At 45.4% G+C, this 20,903-nt stretch overlaps 3 protein-coding genes across 4 annotated transcripts; 1 reads left to right on the top strand and 2 right to left on the bottom strand.

Annotated features, from left to right (window-relative positions):
* The first annotated feature begins 214 nt into the window (after positions 1 to 214).
* LOC147159942 (H-2 class II histocompatibility antigen, E-S beta chain-like) lies at positions 215 to 5,367 on the top strand. The gene is made up of 6 exons (XM_086059280.1): positions 215 to 284; positions 1,342 to 1,614; positions 2,357 to 2,570; positions 2,644 to 2,711; positions 3,422 to 3,535; positions 3,614 to 5,367. Exons 1-6 carry the CDS (start codon positions 230 to 232, stop codon positions 3,637 to 3,639), a joined length of 750 nt encoding a protein of 249 aa, XP_085915406.1. The 5' UTR covers positions 215 to 229; the 3' UTR covers positions 3,640 to 5,367.
* Positions 5,368 to 5,574: 207 nt separating this feature from the next.
* LOC147159941 (disks large homolog 4-like) lies at positions 5,575 to 15,297 on the bottom strand. 2 transcript variants are annotated; one of them, XM_086058980.1, is made up of 20 exons: positions 15,208 to 15,297; positions 14,994 to 15,104; positions 14,022 to 14,092; positions 13,284 to 13,400; positions 11,299 to 11,349; positions 10,551 to 10,675; positions 10,310 to 10,479; positions 10,097 to 10,233; positions 9,867 to 10,017; positions 9,447 to 9,715; positions 9,275 to 9,377; positions 9,099 to 9,195; positions 8,854 to 9,030; positions 8,744 to 8,781; positions 8,629 to 8,667; positions 8,201 to 8,302; positions 7,537 to 7,709; positions 7,338 to 7,447; positions 7,165 to 7,256; positions 5,575 to 6,215 (listed from the first exon to the last, which is right to left on the bottom strand). In XM_086058980.1, exons 1-20 carry the CDS (start codon positions 15,224 to 15,226, stop codon positions 6,109 to 6,111), a joined length of 2,259 nt encoding a protein of 752 aa, XP_085915106.1. In that variant the 5' UTR covers positions 15,227 to 15,297; the 3' UTR covers positions 5,575 to 6,108. The 2 variants fall into 2 exon arrangements, with proteins under 2 accessions (XP_085915106.1, XP_085915104.1); XM_086058978.1 differs by lacking the exons at positions 14,022 to 14,092; positions 14,994 to 15,104; positions 15,208 to 15,297 and adding an exon at positions 13,641 to 13,685.
* Positions 15,298 to 15,378: 81 nt separating this feature from the next.
* Positions 15,379 to 20,394, bottom strand: mepceb (methylphosphate capping enzyme b). The gene is made up of 9 exons (XM_086058981.1): positions 20,319 to 20,394; positions 20,046 to 20,101; positions 19,322 to 19,615; positions 18,868 to 19,112; positions 18,453 to 18,723; positions 17,534 to 18,083; positions 17,245 to 17,457; positions 17,049 to 17,157; positions 15,379 to 16,983 (listed from the first exon to the last, which is right to left on the bottom strand). Exons 3-9 carry the CDS (start codon positions 19,594 to 19,596, stop codon positions 16,946 to 16,948), a joined length of 1,701 nt encoding a protein of 566 aa, XP_085915107.1. The 5' UTR covers positions 19,597 to 19,615; positions 20,046 to 20,101; positions 20,319 to 20,394; the 3' UTR covers positions 15,379 to 16,945.
* Positions 20,395 to 20,903: the final 509 nt, after the last annotated feature.

The following is a 20,903-nucleotide window of genomic DNA, read 5'->3' as shown; positions in this document are numbered from 1 at the left end:
CTCTCATTTTTGTACCGCTCATTTCTTAAAAATGTCGCATCCAATTCAATCGATCTTCTAAATATTCTTACTGTATTCAGACTGGGGCCCTAGGATTTGAGACTAGTTTGTGCTCAGGTTGGCTGACTCGTCTGCCTGGCAACAAGTGATGCAGGTCATGTGACCAGCTGCTTCTTTTTTAAAGAGTCACTTCCTCATGCAAGTTCACTTTTTTTCGGGACTTGAGGACATGGCTTTATTAGCTCGAGTCGTCTGTCTCCTCTCCCTTACCTTCTATGTGGCAGGTACGTGTATTTATATATTATTTATATGCTATATTTTATATTTAATTCTATGTATACAACTGCATAATGTACTATATGCTACTAAATATGTTTTGTACAATTGCATTACACTTTAAGGTATAATATCCTCATACAATTACATAAAAAGTCGACTGCACATTTACTCTATGAAACAAAATATGTAGTGTATATAATGAAATATATTTTGCATACAACCAAGTATGTAAAAAAAACAGGCAATGAGTGGATATTAAAAGTCTACACACCATTGTTCAGCTTTTGTGATATAAAAAGAGACACCAAAGAAGATAAATCCTTCCAAAACGTTTTCCACCATTATTGCGACCTATAACCTGAATTGATATATTTTAGAATATATAAAATAAAATAAAAAGTCCTTGCACAAGTACGTACGTACCCTATTATAATTCAGTGGCTGTGCTGTTCAGAACGAGCCAATCACATTCAAATGCATGCGGCACACACTTGCCACCATTTTGAGTGCTTCTGATTTAAGTAAAGTTCAAATGTTCTACTGGGCTTTTCCTAACATTTATTTCTGTATACTGACAGTGGACCTCTGCTATTTGCAAGGAATAGCGACCAGGCTCTGCTGCGAATACCAGCAATTTGTGAATTGATGAAAAAAAAAACACACACACACAAATGATTGGGGGGTTGTGTAAAAAGCAAACAAAATCCCACGCAAGTGAGCATGGGTTGCCGCAAAGAATGAGGGATAGTTTCAACAACAACAACAAAAAATCCGCCATTTGATGAATTTGCTAATGCCGAACCATGAATATTACAGGGGTTCCACTGTGTACATGCTACATATTGTGTATAATAATTGCAGAATTATTACTACACACAGTAAATATTGAATCCAACAGCATGTGTGCTATTATATAACATACAGTATACATAAAGTTAACTACTACATAGCCTATATACTTTTAACAAATGCATGAATAGGCACGCACGCGTGCGCACATACACACGGCTCAGGGTCAACATGTGTGAACCATATGAATCTTCAAGTTATTTGTTTGGGCAGATGGCTACCTATTGCACGTGGACCATCTCTGCGCGTTCAACTCGACTGACCTGAAAGACATCGAGTACATCGAGTCGTACTTCTACAACAAACTGGAACAGTTTCGCTTCAGCAGCACTCTGGATAAGTACATCGGCTACACTAACTTTGGAGTCAAGCAGGCCGCGGCCTTTAACGCCAAACCCGAATACATTGCCGATGCGAGACACGCGAAGGAACAACTATGTTCACCCAACATTCAGACCGACTATGAAAATGCGCTCACCAAGTCAGGTACAAAAACACGTTAATCAGCCACCAAAGCAAAAACATACAACGCATGTGTGTGTGCGTGTGTGTAATACATCCACGGCGTCTGAGTATGTGCAGCTAATATTACAGCCGCTTCCCCAAATGGATTAAATTAACGTTTGCAATCAGACACTCTAACGACTATACAAGACCAGACCACATTAGATGAGAGTCCACTAGTTCTCAAACATCTTACACTACGTACAACCAAAAAAAAACAAAAAAAAACTTAGTTCTCCAAGTACCACCATTATGTCCAACATTAGAATAGTAGTTGCATGCATCACTATTATCGTAAGCCACTTAAACATGATGCAGTGAGAACATTACACTGAATAAATAATACGCATGTCAAATGTATTGCACATACAAGTTAAATAGAAATGGCATTTAGATAAGTCATAATTCAAAAATAACATTTTCTTGGAGATGAAATGCAAATGATTGTTCAACTTTAAATCAAACTGAACCGAAATTTAGCAAACCACTAGAGGGAGCCTGCATACCACTAATAGATTGTGGTGGTGGTGGTATGCCATATGTATTTTTTGGAGAGAAAAAAAACAAATTAAAAGAGCAAATATTGACCGATGAAATCTATTGGGAGCATAAATTAACTGAATCCATTTTGGAATAAGGCTGTCACAAAAGAAACACTGGAAGAAAAAAGTGAAACGCTATTCATCTGAAAGACCGGCGCGTTTACTTGCGTGATCCGTTGCAGTCAAGCCCTACGTCAGAATTCACTCGGAATCGTTTCCCGACAACGGCCACACCGCCGCACTGGTGTGCATCGCCTACGACTTCTACCCCAAGCACATCCGCGTCACCTGGCTGAGGGACGGACAGGAAGTCACCTCGGAGGTGACCTCCACAGAGGAGCTTCGCGACGGCGACTGGTACTACCAGATTCACTCTCACCTGGTCTACACGCCCAAGTGAGTCCGCCGTCGCGCCGTGACGTTGGCGGCAATGAAAATCAACTGACGGGGATGGCGTTTGTTTCCAAAGGTCCGGTGAGAAGATCACCTGTGTGGTGGAACACGTCAGCCTTGATGTACCTCTGTATGTGGACTGGGGTAATGCATTTAACTTTTGGTGTTCATTTTTATGTATGTTCATGTGTAAAACGTTTTCGTCGACTATTGAAGTAGTTACAAAAAAATGCTATATTTAGCGCAGTGCTAATTTTCAAACTGCATAATGTTGCAGGGGTTTATTAATCTAAATACAATTTTTGTCCTAATGTCACAACTTTGTGTGTATTTTTTTTCTTGTAATATTTTTTCTAAAGCTACATAATTTTCTCAGATGAATACTTTATTTCCATAAAAGAATTGACGCAATGTTGAGGTTTTTCACATAACCTTTTGCTTGACAACTATTTCTGCAAAAGTCTCGAGTTTTTGTTTAAAATATTTTGACATTATTCCCGTACATGACACTTTGCTGTCAATACTATATTTCTTGTCAAATTCAAAATTATTTCTCTCTCGTAATACATCAGCTTTACTGCTGTAAACTTGCGGATTGTTTTTTACATATCAATACTATTCTTATATATTGTTGTTGTTGTTGTAATATGACTCTATTAATGTATAATTTTAATCTTTTGCTTTTAAAAATACTTATTTTTTCTTTACTTTTGGAAAAAAAAACACGCTGTTCGTCCCTCGTCTCATTCTCAATCAACTGTCTCTTTCTCTGTCACTCTCATCTGTTTCTCTCGCTCAACCTGTCTCACTCTCACTCACCTGTTCATATGTGTGTGTCTCTCCGCTCCGGGAAGATCCGTCCCTCCCCAAGTCGGAGAAAAACAAGCTGGCCATTGGTGTGTCTGGACTGACTCTGGGTGTGGTCCTGTCCCTGGGGGGCTTCTTGTACTATCGCAAGAAGTGTCACGGTAAGACTTGCTCAGCACATCACCTGACGCGATTCCTTCTGCCTCTTCTTGACTCGTCGTCATCTTCTCCTCAACTAGGTCGCATTCTGGTTCCAACAGACTGAAACTGCTCCTGGATCAGCCTGCTTGGGCCTTGACATTTGACATTTGGTTTGATCATGATATTTCTGCTCGCACCGCGTGATCATCGGAATAATTTAAGTGATTGGAACAAACTACAACAAATCAGATTAGGCTAAACTAGGAATCAGTAAGTACATCTAGACTAGACTCCAGCAGCATAAACTAAAACAAAGTAGCCCAATTGACTAAACTGGAACAGTCGAGATGGACTATTCTATTCTAACATACTAGACTAGAACACAACACTACAGACAATACTACAACAGAACCAAACCAGACTAAAACAATATCGAGTAGACCATAGCGCTCAAAGTCAGGTCTTCGAGGACTGCAGTCCTGCAGATTTGAGAGTTTTCCCTCCTCCAACACACCTGCATCAAATGATCAGGATCGTTATCAGGTTTCTGGAGAGCTTGCTGATGAGCAGATCCTCTGAATCAGGTGTGTTGGACAAAGGAAACGTCTTAAAACATGCAAGACTGCGGCCCGCAAGGACCAGAGTTTGACACCTATGATCGAGACCAGGGTTCAACAATTCCGGTCCTCGAGCTCCGGAGTCCTGCAGCTTTTTAGACATTTCCACCCACTAGCACACTTGTTTCTTATAATCAGCTCATCAGCATGCCTGATAACGATCCTGATCTTTAGTATCAGGTGTGTTGGTAGCAGGGTTATTATAGTTTGGGAATTTTTCATTTTAGTTATTTTTTTATTCGTTTTGAGTTTTGTTTTTTAAATTTAGTTAGTTTTAATTAATTTTCGGGGTGGTTCTGTTAGTTTTCATTAGTTTTAGTTATTTCATAAATGCTTAGTTTTAGTTAGTTTCAGTATTCGTTTTTTTTAAGTGTGTATTACTTGTGCGCAATATTTAAAAAAAAACACCACGGGAGCAACGTCATCTGAAGGTGCTTTTCTATTGGCTGCTGCTAAATGACGTCACTTTTGTGTGACACACTTTCAAATGTCCTTATTCCGGTTAATATCAAAATAAATCATCCCCAAAAGCTCATGTATTAAATTGATTACCAAAGACTAAAACAAAGGACATTTTTGCTATAATTATAGTTAGTTTTGTAAACATAAAATTCAGTTTCAGTTAGTTTTAGTTTTTTTATAAAGCATGTTTGTTTTTATTTTATTTCAATAACGAAATTGTTTTTTTGAATTTTTGTTTTAGTTTTTTTGTTAGTTTTAGTTAACTAAAATACCCTTGGTTGGTAGGTGGAAGCATCTAAAACTTGCAGGACCTCGGACCTCGAGGACCGGAATTGGTGAACCCTGATCTAGACCATCCTAGTATGCACCACATTAGATTAGAATACAACCACTCAGCACAGACTGCAGTCAACCAAACTAGAACAGTTCACAGCAGAATAGGACAGGATTTGTCCAGACTAGAACAGACCAGACTAGAAATGGTGAGTCCAGACCAGCAGACAATCATACTAGCCTAGATTACAAAAGACCAAACTGGACCAAAACAGACCCGACCAGCACAGACTATATTGGATCTGATCAGCTCAGCTCAGCTCAGATAAACCTTGACTAAAGCGCTTTGAGCACCACAACGGTATAGAACGTGCTACTGTACATAAATTCAGTCCATTCAATTGAGATCAGACCATATGAGATTAGATTGAAACAGTCTGGAGTAGATTAGAGTAGACTGCTATGCTTTGCATTTTATGAATAAACTTCACTGATTGTAACATGTCTTTTTTTTTGTGCGTTGGTGAGATGGTTTTGGACTTCTTGACCAGCAGCCAAGCAGTAAGGAAAACCGTTTTGAGGATTTATTCTGATGCATTACTGTAAATGTTCACAGCCATAAAGTAGAGTCCTCTTAGGTCAACTTGCCTGTTGCTGAATTGCGTTCCGTTTGCACCGTAGTCACGACTCATGAGACTTGGCTTTTTTTTTTTTCTTAACAATTTATTCCAAGATTTCCACGAATTCGTTCACCGCTCTTCGTCCCGCTGACGCAGCGGCGGGGGGAAATCATTGGGAAGTGCCGATTGACAGTCGTTAGCTGTTAGCGTTAGCTTACTGAGTCTTTGTGCTGTACAGTTGAGGTGGCGGAGCCATGGTGTGGCCACAGTGTTGCACAAAGGGATTGTGGGAAATGTAGTCCATGGGGGGGGGGGGGGGGGGCGAGATTCAGACATGACCCATTGTGCTCAAAGCAAAGCATCATGTGATCTCAAAGCCCTGATTTCACTGTGTGAGGATGTATCTGCGTGCGACTGTGTGTTTGAGCCCCAATATTGTATTTACACACGCACACGGTGTGTGTATAGCACATCCATCCATCAATCAATCAATCCATAAATAAATAGCAGAATATAAACACATTACCTACACTCTACATCGATCATACATCGCTCGCTCCGGCGTTGCCATGGATATACAACATGTGCACAGGAGGGGGAGGGGGGGGCTCTGCTGACCAATCAGAGCCGGTCGCGGGTCACCACCCAGATGTAGGGGCCGCTCTGCTCCTCGATGACCACTTTGACCTGGTGGTACACCTCTTCGAAGGTGTCCCCGTGCACGATGGCTGCACACACGCACACATTTGAAGAGCTTGACAGTCGCGCACAAACACAGCAGCAATGGACAGTGCCTCCACAAATGTAGTCACGGACCACAGAGCTTCATTTACAAATGGCAAAAATAATAATAATTTAAAAAAAAACAGACATATAGGTTAAAATAAACGTTTGTGAAATGAAGTCCTCCCGCGGTAAAAACATACAAAAAATATGTAAGAAATTGTATTTATTTACAAGTGAGTAAACAACTGAATATTTCATAATAATGAGGATGCACTACATGGATATATTTAAAAATAAATGAGGATTAGGACAGATGTCTTTACAATTTCACATTTGAAAAGTGGATGCGATTTAATATTCTGAAAGCTGCACTTGGCAACAATTAAAAATATCTTTACAATGGCCTTTTTATGACAGAATTTTTTTTAAATTAGTAGATTAACACTTTAGGTGTTCATAATGGGAACTCCTGCAAGCCTCTGGCCAATAGATTTCAGACAGGATTCAGGTTTGAATTTCTCACTTACTGTCTGCAGACGTCGTGATGTCATGTGCGCATTGTGTATGTGAAGAAGGAAAATGCTGTTTCATTTTTCGGCCACAGGTGGCAGTAGCGATTCAAAATTAAATTTTCTGCATTCAGTAGCTTCAAGTTCACACAATTTAGCTCTTTCAAATGAAACACAATGCAATTTTAGTGTTAAGTTGCCTTGTAGAAGAATTGCAATTTTTATTTTAATGTTCTCGTGACATTTCATTATTATTTAAAAACTTTTTGCATTAAAATTAATGTTTTCAATGTCACAATATCTACAAATGCTATTGATTTTTGCCATTTCCGTCTACAGTAAACATCATGCATTAGCCTTCATTTCATAACAGTAATTTAGATATAAAAGGAATAAACTACTAAGATACAATACGTGCACCGTATCCAGCGTATATATTTACCAGTGAAACACTCGAGGAAGTCCTGTTCCATTTTGATGGCTCGATCCAGAACTTTCCTTGCCTGATCCTCAGACAGACGCTTGTTCAAGTCGCTACACACACACACACAAACAGAAGCACACAAGAATGAGAATATTTCCTAACCGGGTCTGCATGTGGCACGGCGAACTCACAGGATATTCTCCAAAGATCGGGGTCGAATGAAGATTGCGATGGGGTGGAGCTGAGCGGCCTGGAGCCTTCTGACGGCGTTGGCCGACACGTCCAAGATGCAGTGCTTGCCCTAGACATGCACCAACACACAGCAGAGTTGATAAAAGCAAGCGTGCAAGCATCGCCATGGCAACCCAAACGTGAGCAACAACATCTCACCTGCCGGGCCACCTGCCGGACGCTCTGCACCGACGTGCCGTACAGGTGGTTGTTGTACTGGCCCGCCTCAATGAAGTGATGCGACTGGATGTCGCGCTCCATCTGCTCGCGGGATCCCACAAAGTGGTAGTCCCGCCCGTCCACCTCGTAGTCCCTGCGCGGACGAGTCGTATCTGGTGGGAGGAGGTCATACATGTGCAAGCACTCTATAATATTGTACTTTATAAAAACTTAGTAATGGCGTGAGAAAATACACTCAATGTAATAATTTTTGTCACACTTTGCATCAATCGAATGGCTGCCCGACTTGGCCACTTGGGGGCAGTATAAGACGGACCGATAGATATAGTTGAGCTCCTCACGGAGGAAAATTCTTACTTTGAATGTCTGAATGCGTTGCTACACGTTTCCCATTATAGCATTAGCATTGGGCTAGAGGACTAATGTCTTAGATATTTTCTTGTTTTAATAGCACAATGTGTAATTCTCAAAGTTTTAGGTTTAGCTTGACAGCAAACTTCAATTAGGATTGTCATTTGTAGCGTCTTTTGTCAAGAATTGTTCACTATTTGCCAAACAGCAGCAGAACGAGCTTGTATCTTAAAGTTGTAAGTCGAGCAAGGTGAAGCATTCACCGAACGAGTCCCGCGTCCCTCACACTCACGTGGCACGCAGGAGCCAAACTTGTCCGGGAAGTCGGTGAGCAGGTCATCGTTGACACGGTCTTTGGTGGGTCCCAGGACGATGACTGGTCGGGCGTAGTCCACTGCGGAGACAGCAGTTAACGGCTCACCATGATCGCTTTCGAACAGTTGACGAGAAAAAATAGCTGGCAATCCTTGACGGTTTATGCAATTGCACTTAGTACTTAGCTGTAATCTCTACAGTAATGTCATTTGTTTTTGTGCTCTTTTTGTGATATCACAAGAGAGCGTCAAAGCCCTGGCAAATAGGAAAGTAGTAATTGTTGTCAAGGATGTATGTTGAAGTGATACTATGTCTCTGTTTGAAGATCTTTGATTACGCCAAGGGGATTCACTGTAACTAGTTTAACCCCCCACCCCCTCCCCCCTCGCCCTCCCTCAAACTCACCTTCAGTCTGCGCAACCGCCTCGTAGCTCTGGACCAGCCCTGCAGCAGGAAACCACAACGGTCACACGTTGCCTCTTCACCGCCTCATCGCGTTCGTCATCATCACACAACTCACCTTGAGTCTTCATCCGAGACCACTCCTTCCTCTCGACCCTGAAACACACGCACACACACAGCGTCAGTCGCGAAGCAAAGGTGGACGCGAGTGCGGCCGCAGCGCCTCACCGGTGTTTGGACGGGATGTATCCCAGCTCTTCCAGCTCCCCCTGCTGGTTGACCCGTCTGGCCTGCCACCATTCGTCGTCGGAGCTGTCAATCACGTGAAGCACCTCCCCGAAGTTAAAGTCCAGAGCTTGGGACAGGACGCCGCAGTCCCACGTCTTGTCGTAGTCGAACAAGGCTCTGCGACACACAGGATGGCGTTGACGATGAGCCACTTGTGGCAAACTTCCTGTGCGTGTGTGTGTTACCTGACGTAGAAGCTGCGGTTGGCTCGCAGACTTCCTGGCGAGCTGTTCATCATCTGCTCACGCAGGTCATGGATCTTGGCTTCAAAGCGACTATACTCTACATACATGGACGAAGACACACAGACAGTGATTTTGTAAGCGCACTGATGTCATGACGCCAATGTGCGCACGCTCACCCTCAGGTCTGTACTGTGTTACTATAGTAACAGTTTGACCGGCGTTCTTGAGCGCTGCTGCGGCCTGCTCATGTGTCGCAAACCTGAGATCCACACCATTCACCTGTACGCACAAACACACAGTTGCTGAAGAAGTCACGTGACGGTGATGGCGCGTACGCGTGACACGCACGCTGAGAATCTGGTCGCCCTTCTGAAGTTCCCCGCTGAGGTCCGCCGGTCCTCCGGCGAGGATGAAGGAGATGAAGATCCCTTCGCCGTCCTCGCCGCCCACGATGTTGAAGCCTAGCCCGCTGGCGCCGCGCTGCACGCACACGCGACGGGGCTCTCGGCCGTAGTCGTCCTCTCCCATCATGCCGCGGTGGAGCGGCGAGTAGCGACGCGGGGACGGCGGCGGGAGGGCTTGTGGGTAATCGCACATGTAGTCCGGCTCCATATAGGCTGCATGGGAGAGACGTAAACAAGTCCATAGTAGGGAAAATTAGGTACACAAGATATCTACCCTTGATGACCCCCCTACAAAGGATGCTATTTGGCGTCAAGGCACTACTTTTGCCCCACAGCTCATTTCAACACGGCTATTTTGACATACAGCTGGTGAGGTCCGGGGGGCTGAATCGTTCAGCCGGGTGGATGTAGTGCGAGGTGGGCGTGGCCACCTTCAAGTAGACCACCTCTCCCGTGTTCTTCAGAGCTGACACGGCGTCTTCGTGCAGGACGTCCTCTAGGGACAAATGGTTGACCTGCAGGGGTCAACACATGAATAAAAATACACACATACAGACAAAAGTACACACAGACGGAGAAACACGGCGTACGTACAGCCAAGATCTTGTCGCCGATCTGCAGTCGGCCGTCCCGCTGCGCCGCGCCGCCCTCGATGATCTTGGTGACGTAGATGCTGTTGTCTCCGGGGACGTGCTGGTTGCCGATCCCGCCGGCGATGCTGAAGCCCAGACCTGACCCCAAAATACATCAAAGTCCCTCCTTTCCAGGTGGGGGAGTTGTGCGAAACTCGGCCATCTCCGCTCCTACCTTTGGGTCCCTTCATCAGCTTAATCTTGGCGACGTGTTCGTTGAGCGGGCGTCGCCTCAGAACGTAGAGCCGCACCACGGGCCCCGCTTCTTTCAGGGCCTCCACGGCAACCGAGTGAGTGACCTCACGCACATCCACGTCGTTGACGAACACGATGCTGTCGTTCACCCTGGGGACGGACGCACAAAGGTCGGTTTTGTGCGCTTGCGTGTGCTCGCGCGCGCTTGCGTGCGTGCGTACCTTAGACGGCCGTCCTGTGCGGCGGCTCCTCCGGGGATGATCTTTGTGATGAAGATGGACGGGTCATCTCCAATGTGAGGGTTGTCGGTTCCTCCCGCGATGCTGAAGCCCAACCCGGAGTTTCCCTGCACACGCACAGTTACATATGGCAGCACGACAAAAATGAATCCTAAATGTCATTAATGCATTCTAGGTCTTCGAAAATAAATGAGTGTTTCACAACTACTGTAAGTGACCCAGTAAGCTGCTGCAATATGCTCATGTTATGGAGTGGATAAAGAATAATGACTGAGTGGTTACATATATTGATCATTTGTGCCACATAGAGTCTATGAGTTAGGCCATCTAGGGCATTTCCCATAATGTGATAGCATTAAGCTAACCACTTTAAAGCAAATTATGTGCGCTCGTATTTTAAGGATAAAAAAAAAAAAAAGGCTGAATAGCGGCTTGTAACTCGCAAAATGCTAATAGAACAGGAAGTTTTGACTATAAACACATCAAAGATCCACACCGATGTCTTAAAATTAGTGTGTTCTTACTAATGAAACCTATATATATATATATATATATATATATATATATATATATATATATGCCATTATGGTGTTTATTATTTTAAGATGAACTTACTCAGTTTTCTTTCAGAAAAATTATACAAGCATTCCCTGTGTGTAGTAACGAATATGAGAAGTGTGTGTGTGTGTGTGTGTGTGTGTGTGTGTGTGTGTTGTGTGCGCGCACTCACCCTCTCCAGCGTGATCTCCTCATATTCCAGCTCTCCTTCGGATCCGTTCATCTGTGAAAACACACAGAGGGTTAAATCGCATTCACCCCCCCCCCCCCTCCACCACCACCCCACCCCCCACTTCTGACGAACGGTTGCCACGGCAACAGTCGCCTTCAGGGCGCAGGCGGCCGCGTCGAGCGTCTCGCTCTCAAGTCTCGGCTGTTGCTATGACATCACTTCCGCCTGTCCTGCGTGCAGGTTGTGCACCGAGGCAGGAGACGGCACTACAAGTGTATACTAATAGTGATGTGTGTGTGTGTGTGTGTGTGTGTGTGTGTGTGGGGGGGGGGGGGGGTGCAGCAATCGTACTTTCCGAAAGAAACAGAATGTAAAAGAATGATACAGCTTGCGCCTGCTTCAATTTAATTGTGCTGCTCTTTCTGGTGTACCTGCCGTGGTCATGCAGACACAAATGAAGAATAGTTTCACAATTAAAGTGCTGTGAATCAGTACAGCGTCTGTAATATTAGTGTTGTGTTGCTAACGTGTTTGTGCTCAAGGGATTAATCACCTCACTATCAATGCTATCCGTTAGCCCGTCTATGGTGCTCTCCATTGAGTGTTAGCATTAAGCTAGCTGGGGAGAAAAAAAAACGGAGTGTCACTAAACAGCTTGAAATTTCTTTTTTTTCTCTTTAAGAATTGCTGACTATTTGCCAAACTTGCCGCTCACTGTGTTGCAAGTTGAATTGCAATTTTCCTCAATCACCTCACATTTATGCTTTAATGTTAAAGGATGATCTTAATATGCAAGTGTTTGGGGATTACAGTTTGTGCTATATTTACAGTTTAAACTATTAACACTGGCAATTTTGATCATTTTCAGAAGGAGCGTCAAATACTGGCGGAATTTCGCTACTCCCAGGGATTCACTGAAGCTTGATGCTTGGCGGAGGTAACAAATTCGGACTTGAGCGGAGAAGCAGAATGGGCAGGTGGAATGATGAAGAGATGACACGTTTTATGTCCAGGAGAAGGAGGAGGAGGAGGAGGTTGTGGAGTCGGTGATTATGTAACAACGATGTTAGTTACACTTCACACTCAGTTTCCCATGACACCGTGTGCGTGCGTGCATGCGGAGGTAAAAAAACGAGCGTTTATCGCACAATGAGGAGGAGGAGGAGGAGGACGCTCTCGAAGCTTTTCACAATGTGGGAGGATGCCGGCAAACATGCAAACCCCACACAGGAAGGGAATCGAACCCCGATCTCAGAACTGTGAGGCAGGCGCGCGCAGCACCCCTACGTCGTGATGCCAACTGACACAAGGACGCCACGACAAGCCGGGTTGTTATCCCCGCCCCCCTCGCACCCCCTTATTGGTTGAGCCGGGCAAAAGGTGAACTTGAAACGTTACCATCATCCTCTGTCTGTGTCTCTTGGCTCTGCGTACGTTGTTAATGAAGCGTCGTCCCATCTTCTTGGCGTACCACACGGAAACGAACATCACTTCCTGTCTCCCTGGTGTCTTGCCCCCTTCGCAGTAAGGGGGGTGGCGGGTGAGGGGGGGTTACATCAAGATGGAGGAGTGACGGATGAATGATCGAGCGGCCCTGTTAGGTCTTGCCGTGATCATTCCAGGAAGAAAAAAAAAAAAGAAAAAAAGAAACGGACTAACAAGAAAATCCGGCGATGAGAAGACGACGCTCTTCGGCGCTCGTCATCCTCATCCTCATCCTCCCCCGCTTGCTGTGCTCAACTCAGCTGCTGCGTTTCTTCTCTCTCTCTCTCTCTCTCTCTCTCTCTCTGACCCCTCCCCCACCCATGCCAGGAATCACCTCCCCTACGTGATGTCACACACACACACACACATATACACGAAAAATACTGCTGCCATGGAGACCCCCCCCATCCCCCATTTCTTGCCCATTGCTATGGCGACAAGCAGGCTGGCGTGTACATGTGTGTGTGTGTGTGTGTGCGTGCGTGCGTGTTGATACGTACAGTGAGCGCAGCAGGCTGTATGAGGGTGTCCAGGTGTGCGTGCTCGAACTCGGGGGTGTGTCCGTCAGTCACCTCTCCAGGGCTTGGCTGGCCGTCGTCGTCATGGTAACGATACTTCTGCGATGGGGGGGCACACATACACAGTCACAAAGCGAGCTTTAGCATTCGGCGACTAGCGTGACCCGGAAACAGCCGGCGGCGGCGTCTTCCGACATTTGTGTGACCCGAGTGAGGAGCAGGAAGTGGAAGACACACGAGTGGTATGTTCTAGTCAGCGCGCGCACACACAGGTGTAAACACGGACAGGTTACGTTAAAACACACATGAGCACGCTGATGTGTGTCGTTCTGCTCTTACCTTGGTGGTGACAATGCAGAGGCAGTCCATATCCACACACACACACACACAATCACACACACATTTTCACACACACATTTTCTCACGCACACACACACTTTGATCGCGCTTTGCGCCCCCCCCCCCTCTCCGCCGTTCTCCTCCTCCGCTTCCCACCGTCTGTCGACAATGAGCCAACGAGGTAGAGGAGGAGAGCGGGGAGGGGGGTACCATGCAACGAGTGTGTTATTTTCTGCTGAGGGGTGGGGGTGGGGTGGTGGGGGTCACCTCCTTGACGACAGAGAAGGAGAAAAAGGAGAGGAGGGGGCTCTGCTCTCGTTGCCATGGTGTGATGCAGCTGTTGCTAAGGAACGGCGGCCGGCTGTAGGATGGGAAGCGTACCTGGACAGGTGTCTGCGGACGGCTTGCCGCTTGGCTTTCACACACCGTCAGCTCGTAGAACTCCTGGATGTCTGCGCACATGTTGACGTGTTTAGTGCTTGGAAGTACAAATATTTCATCATGACTGCATTTAAAACTCTTGTCAAGTGAATTCAGAGATTTGCTTCTAAATATATGATACAAGTTGGAAGATAATTGCTGAAAAGGGTATAAAAGAACAATCAAAGAGAGAGAGAATGCTATGCCATCATTGTCTGATCTATTAACTCTAACTTAACTACTAAGTATTTAACTTGGGGGCTCTATTTGTATAGTGGTATCTCACACTATTTGGAAATAAAAAAACAAAGACAATTAATTGTAAATAAATATTTGTGCACATAAAAATGATCAGCAAAAAGTATCGTGCTTTGGCATCGTAAAAAGGAAATTATTAATATTTTAAATGAAATTTGAAGGTGGTTCAAGGTGGCATATGACAGGTTGGGTCAAACCTTTTTTTTTTGGTATGGGGGAGACTGGGTAAAATTCATTTTATGAACTTATTTTCCTGAAATACATAATTTAATCATTTTAAATGATTTTTGCGTGGATGCTACTCTTTAAATATATTTTAAAATCTCACGTACCCTTTGGAGTGCCTTCACGTACGCCCAGGGGTACACATACCCAATTTGAGAAACATGGTGGTAGGAAATATGCCAGCCAGGTGAGGTATTAACCGAATATATTTACATTGCTCAATGTAAAACGTTTGGAAAAGCTTTCAAGAACATCTGAATCTTGGGCATTTTAAATGGTGGTAGGTGGAAGCTGACTCCCATTCAGCACAAATTTGAACGTGAAAATGTGTTATTTTCGTCACACGAACCTGGCATTTAAGCAGGGGTGTGCAGACTTAAAAATCGACTTTATGCACATATACAATATACACATGCCAATGTCAATGCCTGTGAAGTGAAATTGCAGTACCCAGCAATGCCTGAAACAGGTCACTCTGGAAGATGTTGAGCAGCTTCTCGGCTTCTCTCCCTTTGACCCCATCAGAGCAGGCCTCAATCAGCTGCAGCGCTCGCTGAGTGTCTGGAAAACACACGGAGCACGTGAGCCGAGGCACTACAAGTGCAGTAAAAGAATGCGGGGGGGAAAAGCACTTGTTGAAAATGACAAAAAGGTCATATCTCACCGTCTCGCTTCAGCGGCATGTTGTCCTGTGATCCCACGGAAATCCTCTTTAGGGATTTGACAGGCGCATTGCATGCTGGGTAGTGAAGTCTGCTGATTGACTCCACTCAAGCTCCAATGAAGGAATCAATCATACATGAAGGAAACACTGACATCATTGATGAAACGTAAAGCAAATGTATTGATTTATTTGAATGATCGGGCAGTGCAGGCTGCACGGTAGAGTTGTGGTTTTTCGGACCCTATGCCACATACATTTTGGGAGCAAGACTTCCTCAATATTAGTCAACTTTGGATATTTTTTTTGCTAACTTTTTCAAATCCACAGTTCTTCAGATATCACCTGGGGGCGTGGGTGGCAGTGATGCAGGCCCTTTATCATATTTTGGGTAACGTTTTTGCCTGTATATCTTAATTTAAAAAAAGAAGAAGAAGAAACAGGAATCTCAGCTTCACAGGCTAGAGTATTGACGATTAAACGCCAATATATTCTTCATGAAACAGTCAATGCTGTTTAGTGCCGTTATAACTAGGGGTGGGAATCTTCAAATGTCTCACAATTCGATTCCGATTTTTGGGCCTGCGATTAGATTCAGGAACGATTTTTGCTTCAAAATGATTTGATTGACAATGATTTTTGCTTCAATCTATAGATGTGCAAGGAATTGTAATGATCTACTCCAGTCTGACTCGCTAATGCTAATTAGCGCACTACTCGCGGCACTTTTATCACTCAAAAGATCGGCTCCACACTGCAAAAAAAACTACTTTTATTAGAATAACTTGATCGTGACTTTTTCCTTCTACTCTCTAATGTGGCTACAACTTAACAATGTATTAGACCGTGTGGAACCACACTGCCCCTAAGTGGTCAAATCGGGTACAACATGAACAGCGCACCAAATAAAGGCACATACAGACAAAGGCAAGACAGTATAAAACAATTTAAATAAAATCGATTTTGGGACATTTCAAACCGATTCTGAATCGTACTAAATGAGAATCGATTTTTTTGCACCCCCCTACTTATAACCCCACGGTGTAAAAATCTAAAAATAAAATACAGAGGAGGTCTTTATTTATAATTTAATTTGACCTTGAAAACATCAAGTCCTGTCACCTTAAGTTCAGTTGCCTTACTCCAGAGAAGACTCCATAGGTGAGCTCTGATTGTGTTTCTCCAATCTCAAGCCCAAAGTCAGCCGGGACAGTCTCCATCTCACCCTCGAACATAATCAGGGCAAATGTTGCAGAAAACCGATGAATGGTGGCGTGACTTTCAAAATCCAACAGCTGAAACATGACAGTGTAACAATCCATAGTATGGCACTGCCATGGTGGCGCCTCCTTGTTTTCTCATGCCGATGGGTCACTTTTTCCTTTTGCCTTTCAGTGCAACCCTTGTTAGGAATAAGCGGTGAAGAAAATGGACCTGAGCGGTCATGTACAGAACTGTACGCTTTTTCGTGACGCGTGACAGTGCTGAGGAGCTTCTTTTTTTTTTTTTATAAATAAAGTGAGTACATGTGGACATTCAGCCCATTTTTGCTCCCTACTTGGCTATCCAGTAGCACCGTCCATGACTGTACTTGGCCAAAACCATCACGTGTTGCAACAGGCAAGCGAGAACATCGCCGCCAAACAGACCTCTGTGTAACGATCCCAAAACCCCACCAGATGCATGATGGGAAAACTTCCTGTCTGTGTAATCCAATCACAAACGCACGTCACCATGGAGCTCACTTCTTGTGGAACAAGTAGATGGGCTGCTTCTCACCTGGAAACAAACTTCAGATCAGTGTGTGTCCGTGGTCATGTGTGTATGTTTGTGTGTGTGTATACCAGTGTGTGTGAGTAGTCTATAGGAGCTGAAGCCGACATTGTCCATCAAGTAGGAAGTGAAGTGCTCTGGTCTCATTTGTAAACTCCTGTAGTGATGGTATGTGGTTGCCTAGGAAACGACACCAGTTCCGTCAACCAAGTCATACATTGGACCTTGATTAGTGTGTGCGTGTGTGCGCATCCGCATGTACACTACCGAGGCTTTCTTGCTGTGGCTGTAGCGTCGCCACGGCTGTGGCTCAAGGATGAACAATCCGCCCGGCAACAAGCTCTGATAGGCTCGTCGGAAGAGTCGGGCCACGGCCTCATCGCCGGCTTGCAGCTGCACCCACTTGGTCACGCACAGACACATGATGATGTCATATTGACCCTTCCCAGGCCACGCCTCTTGCTTGGACACGTAGTCCCCCTGTGACAGGTGTCACAAAACGATGACAATTTGTCAAGTCATGATGGCCACAAACAGGAAGTAGTGCGACACTCACCTGGATGAAGGAGATGTTGTTGGGAAATCTGCGCAAGGGCGAGGGAGTGGCAAGAAGGAGAGGGGGCGCGGCCAGAGGACCACGACTCACCCTCATCGACAGCGGGAAGGCCATGAGACGCACGGCATCGTCCTTCTTCAGCTCCTTTTGCTTCTCCTCCTTTTCGGCACCCTCGCTACTTGGGGAGGAGCAGGACATGAGGGAGCACATCCTCCTCCTCTCCTCCTCCACCAGGTCATGTGACAGGAAGTGCCTGATATTTTGCCGGGCAGCATGCACCAGTCGTCCATCCAGCTCCACCCCCAGGATGTGCGCGGGTTTGAAGGTGCGGGCCACGGTGAGCGTCAGGTGACCGGCGCCGCAGCCCACGTCCAGCACCTTCTTGTCTCGGAACCAATCGGCTTGCAGCAAGCAGATGCGCGTGTCCTCCGCCGGCCCCACACGCCCCTCCCACCCGTTGCCATAGAAACCGTGGTAGCCGTAGAAGCGGCAACAGTTGCCATATTGGTAGCGGTGTTTGTCCTTCTTCTCTGGGGGCTTACGTGTGCACCTTCAGAGCAACAGTCACGTGGACCGACAGCCAATAAAAAAAAAAATCAAAAACTTTACTTATGCATCTGCTAAAATGTCATGTTTTTGAAAAACATTTTATTTAATTTTGATTTTGACAAAACTGACTGTTTATATATAAAAAAAAAATTGGGGGGGGGGGGGGTTATGTTTGAAAAGTACGAGTGCTATAGGTACTTGTAAAAAGTGGTATCAGATATCTTTATTTTATATTTATGCTTGAATATGATCCTATTCCAGAATTGCCCAGTTTGTCTTCCCAAATTAACCAGAAAATGTAACCCAGAAATTGACCATTGCACTACCTCCAATCACATTCCAGTGTTTGCAATTCAGCCAGAGCGCTCACCTGTCGGGCCCGAGCCCTCCCGCCAACGGTGTGTGGAATTGGGTCGTCTCCACCGTGTCGGCGATGTCGTGCGTCAACCTCGCCGAGGTGGTGCGCCGTCGACCTCTCTGGCGCCGCTCACCGGATTTGCGTGTGGCGGCCAGAGGAGGGTGCGAGTGCCTCCTGGGAAGGATCGGGGGCGGGGCAATGTCCTCTCGACAGGTGATGGCCGTGTTAAGTTCACAAGGAAGAGGAGACACTGCAGCACTGCCCTCTCTGGACAATACGGGAACTGTCACAACAAAACATATCACGTACTGGTGTTGATGGGGTTTTTATTTTTTATTTTTTGCTGATTTGTTTTTGTAGTCATGGTCCCCAACCCACGCAAATAGCGAGGTTAATTGTACTGAATGCATGCCAGCGGGTGTCTCACCAGTCAGTCCATCTGTGGAGGGAAAGATGGGACGAGTCACTCCCTCCTTGTCGCCGCCATGATGGTTCCTGTGTCTCCTCCTGGACTTGAGTGGGGACAGCAGAACACCTTCTGCCTCGCTGCCTCGTCTTCCCTCTCCCTTCAGGTTCAAAGGGTCCGTGATGTCTCGGGGAACCAGGATGTCCACAGGTTCCCTGCTGCGCGACGGCAGGGGTGAAGACTTGGGAGTTGTCTGATTAGACGCCCTGAGGAGGAGAAACAGAAAAATGGCGGCGGCTCAGATACTCAGGGAAGGCAAAGAACAGAATGATATAGCCAGAGGTGGAAAGTAACCAAGTACAAATACTTCATTACTGTACTTGAATAAACATAACAAAATGTAAAGAAATATACTGCTTTTATTAGTGTACATGTATGTGCCTTTAAGAGGTGTAGCTCTTGCCATCTTCCTCACCTGTTGACATCTTCATCCAACAACGAGTTCAGATTGAGCGGGTCGAAGATGTTCCCGCCCAACAGGAAGTTTGTGGGCAACAGGGACTCCACTTGACTCTCACTACGGACACGGCGACGACGCTTGGCCGGCCCCTTGAAGGCGACGCCCACAGAGTAGCGCTTCCTCGGGATGTGCTGAGCAGGTGTCACCGGGTTGCTCTGGCAGCTGTTGTTTGGCGGGGGTCGAGGCTGATGGACGATGGTGATTTTTTCTGACTTGTCCAGTGACATCATCTTTTGGCTGTTTCAGGTCCTTGCAAGACAACAGCCAGATGTACACAAAGTAACGAAATATTGAACAGTTCACCACGTGCATTCAAAAGTTTACAAAAGCTCAATGAAGTCCACCTGTAATGGTTGTAGTCCTTTTTAGGTCTATCTTGAAATGTTTATAGTCTTAAATTCTAATGGGCAGTGTATACTTAAAGGTTTTATTTTATTTTATTAAAATGTGTTTTTTATTTGTTCCTAACTTATGTAAGACTGGAAAAATGCGGCTCCTAGGCGAGAATAGTGGAAACCACTGTACTAAAAAAATTGTGAAGCCTCAACACACCGTTTACACATTTGCCTTCTGTATGCAGCATGCTGTCAGACTCAAAATGTCAGCTAGTTGAGCTCCAGGGTGCGACCATACACTAGAACAAAAGTCTTCTTTTTTGTGTGGTTTAAGGAGGACTTACTTGCTCTAAGCACTTGTCTTCTCCAGCGTGTTGTTGTCAAACGACCCTCGCGTCCACTCCAAATGTGACGGCAAAAATAGAAAAGTGCCCTTTTTTAGTCCCGCCTACCGAAAGCAAAATGCGCCAATCGCCGCAGATCAAGCTCAGCGGACAGTTAGCTTCTCATTAGCAGTTTGTAGGAAGTGGCTAGCACAGTGCTAATTCGACTTCTCCGCGAAGCCCAACGAGAACAAGTGTTGCAGGGTCTAGAGTGCACGCGCGTGTCAAACATACCTTGACAAGGCGACATAGCTAGCGTTAGCCCCCGCGAGCTGTTTGGCTTCGTCTCTCGTCGTGGAGAGACGGCCTGTATTCATTTACACCAGTCAGGACAGGAAGACACGCCAGCGCGGGTGGTTGACGACACGAATGACCAATCACAAAATGTCCGCTTCCCGCAAAAGCACCAATCAGATATAAGGGACGTCCCTAGCGGCGCCTGACTAAAAACAAGCGAGAGGTTGATGTACGGTACACGGGTGGGCCAGAAGTAGCTACAAACTTTTAAAATGAACTTAAGGAAGCTAGGAAATAAGAAACATGTATGAAAGTAAGGGTGGGAGGAAACAAGGGTGGGATGAAAGGAAGCCAGAAAAAAGGATGTGTGACACGGAGGAAAGATAGAGATGGTAGGGGAAGGACTGACATGGATGATATGAAAAAGATTTGAAAGGATAATGAAAATAAGTAATTATGGTACTAAGGATTCATTAATAAAGCATAATACCAAATTAGAAAATCTGAAAGGATTAAATTGTCAAGGGAAAAATAATGGAAAGAAGTTTGCGGAAGCAGGCAAAGCCTTAAACTGGCATTTTT

Source organism: Leptonotus elevatus, chromosome 17 (assembly GCF_054856555.1).
Source record: "Leptonotus elevatus isolate MCC_2025b chromosome 17, RoL_Lele_1.0, whole genome shotgun sequence".
NCBI classification, from domain to species: domain Eukaryota; kingdom Metazoa; phylum Chordata; class Actinopteri; order Syngnathiformes; family Syngnathidae; genus Leptonotus; species Leptonotus elevatus.
Note: the sequence above shows the minus strand (reverse complement) of the source record. Positions and strands in the feature narration are given on the sequence as shown.

What these genes read in the sequence shown, in the direction of transcription:
- mepceb (XM_086058981.1), bottom strand. Translation starts at nt 19,596, where the DNA reads ATGATGTCACTGGACAAGTCAGAAAAAATCACCATCGTCCATCAGCCT. An exon ending in TTGGATGAAGATGTCAACAG is followed by an intron (nt 19,113 to 19,321) that starts GTGAGGAAGATG and finishes TCTCCTCCTCAG; the next exon opens with GGCGTCTAATCAGACAACTC. An exon ending in CTCCACAGATGGACTGACTG is followed by an intron (nt 18,724 to 18,867) that starts GTGAGACACCCG and finishes TTGTTGTGACAG; the next exon opens with TTCCCGTATTGTCCAGAGAG.
- LOC147159942 (XM_086059280.1), top strand. Translation starts at nt 230, where the DNA reads ATGGCTTTATTAGCTCGAGTCGTCTGTCTCCTCTCCCTTACCTTCTAT. An exon ending in AAATGCGCTCACCAAGTCAG is followed by an intron (nt 1,615 to 2,356) that starts GTACAAAAACAC and finishes GATCCGTTGCAG; the next exon opens with TCAAGCCCTACGTCAGAATT. An exon ending in CTATCGCAAGAAGTGTCACG is followed by an intron (nt 3,536 to 3,613) that starts GTAAGACTTGCT and finishes CTCCTCAACTAG; the next exon opens with GTCGCATTCTGGTTCCAACA.
- LOC147159941 (XM_086058980.1), bottom strand. An exon ending in AACACAGTACAGACCTGAGG is followed by an intron (nt 9,196 to 9,274) that starts GTGAGCGTGCGC and finishes CCATGTATGTAG; the next exon opens with AGTATAGTCGCTTTGAAGCC. An exon ending in GTCTCGGATGAAGACTCAAG is followed by an intron (nt 8,668 to 8,743) that starts GTGAGTTGTGTG and finishes TTCCTGCTGCAG; the next exon opens with GGCTGGTCCAGAGCTACGAG.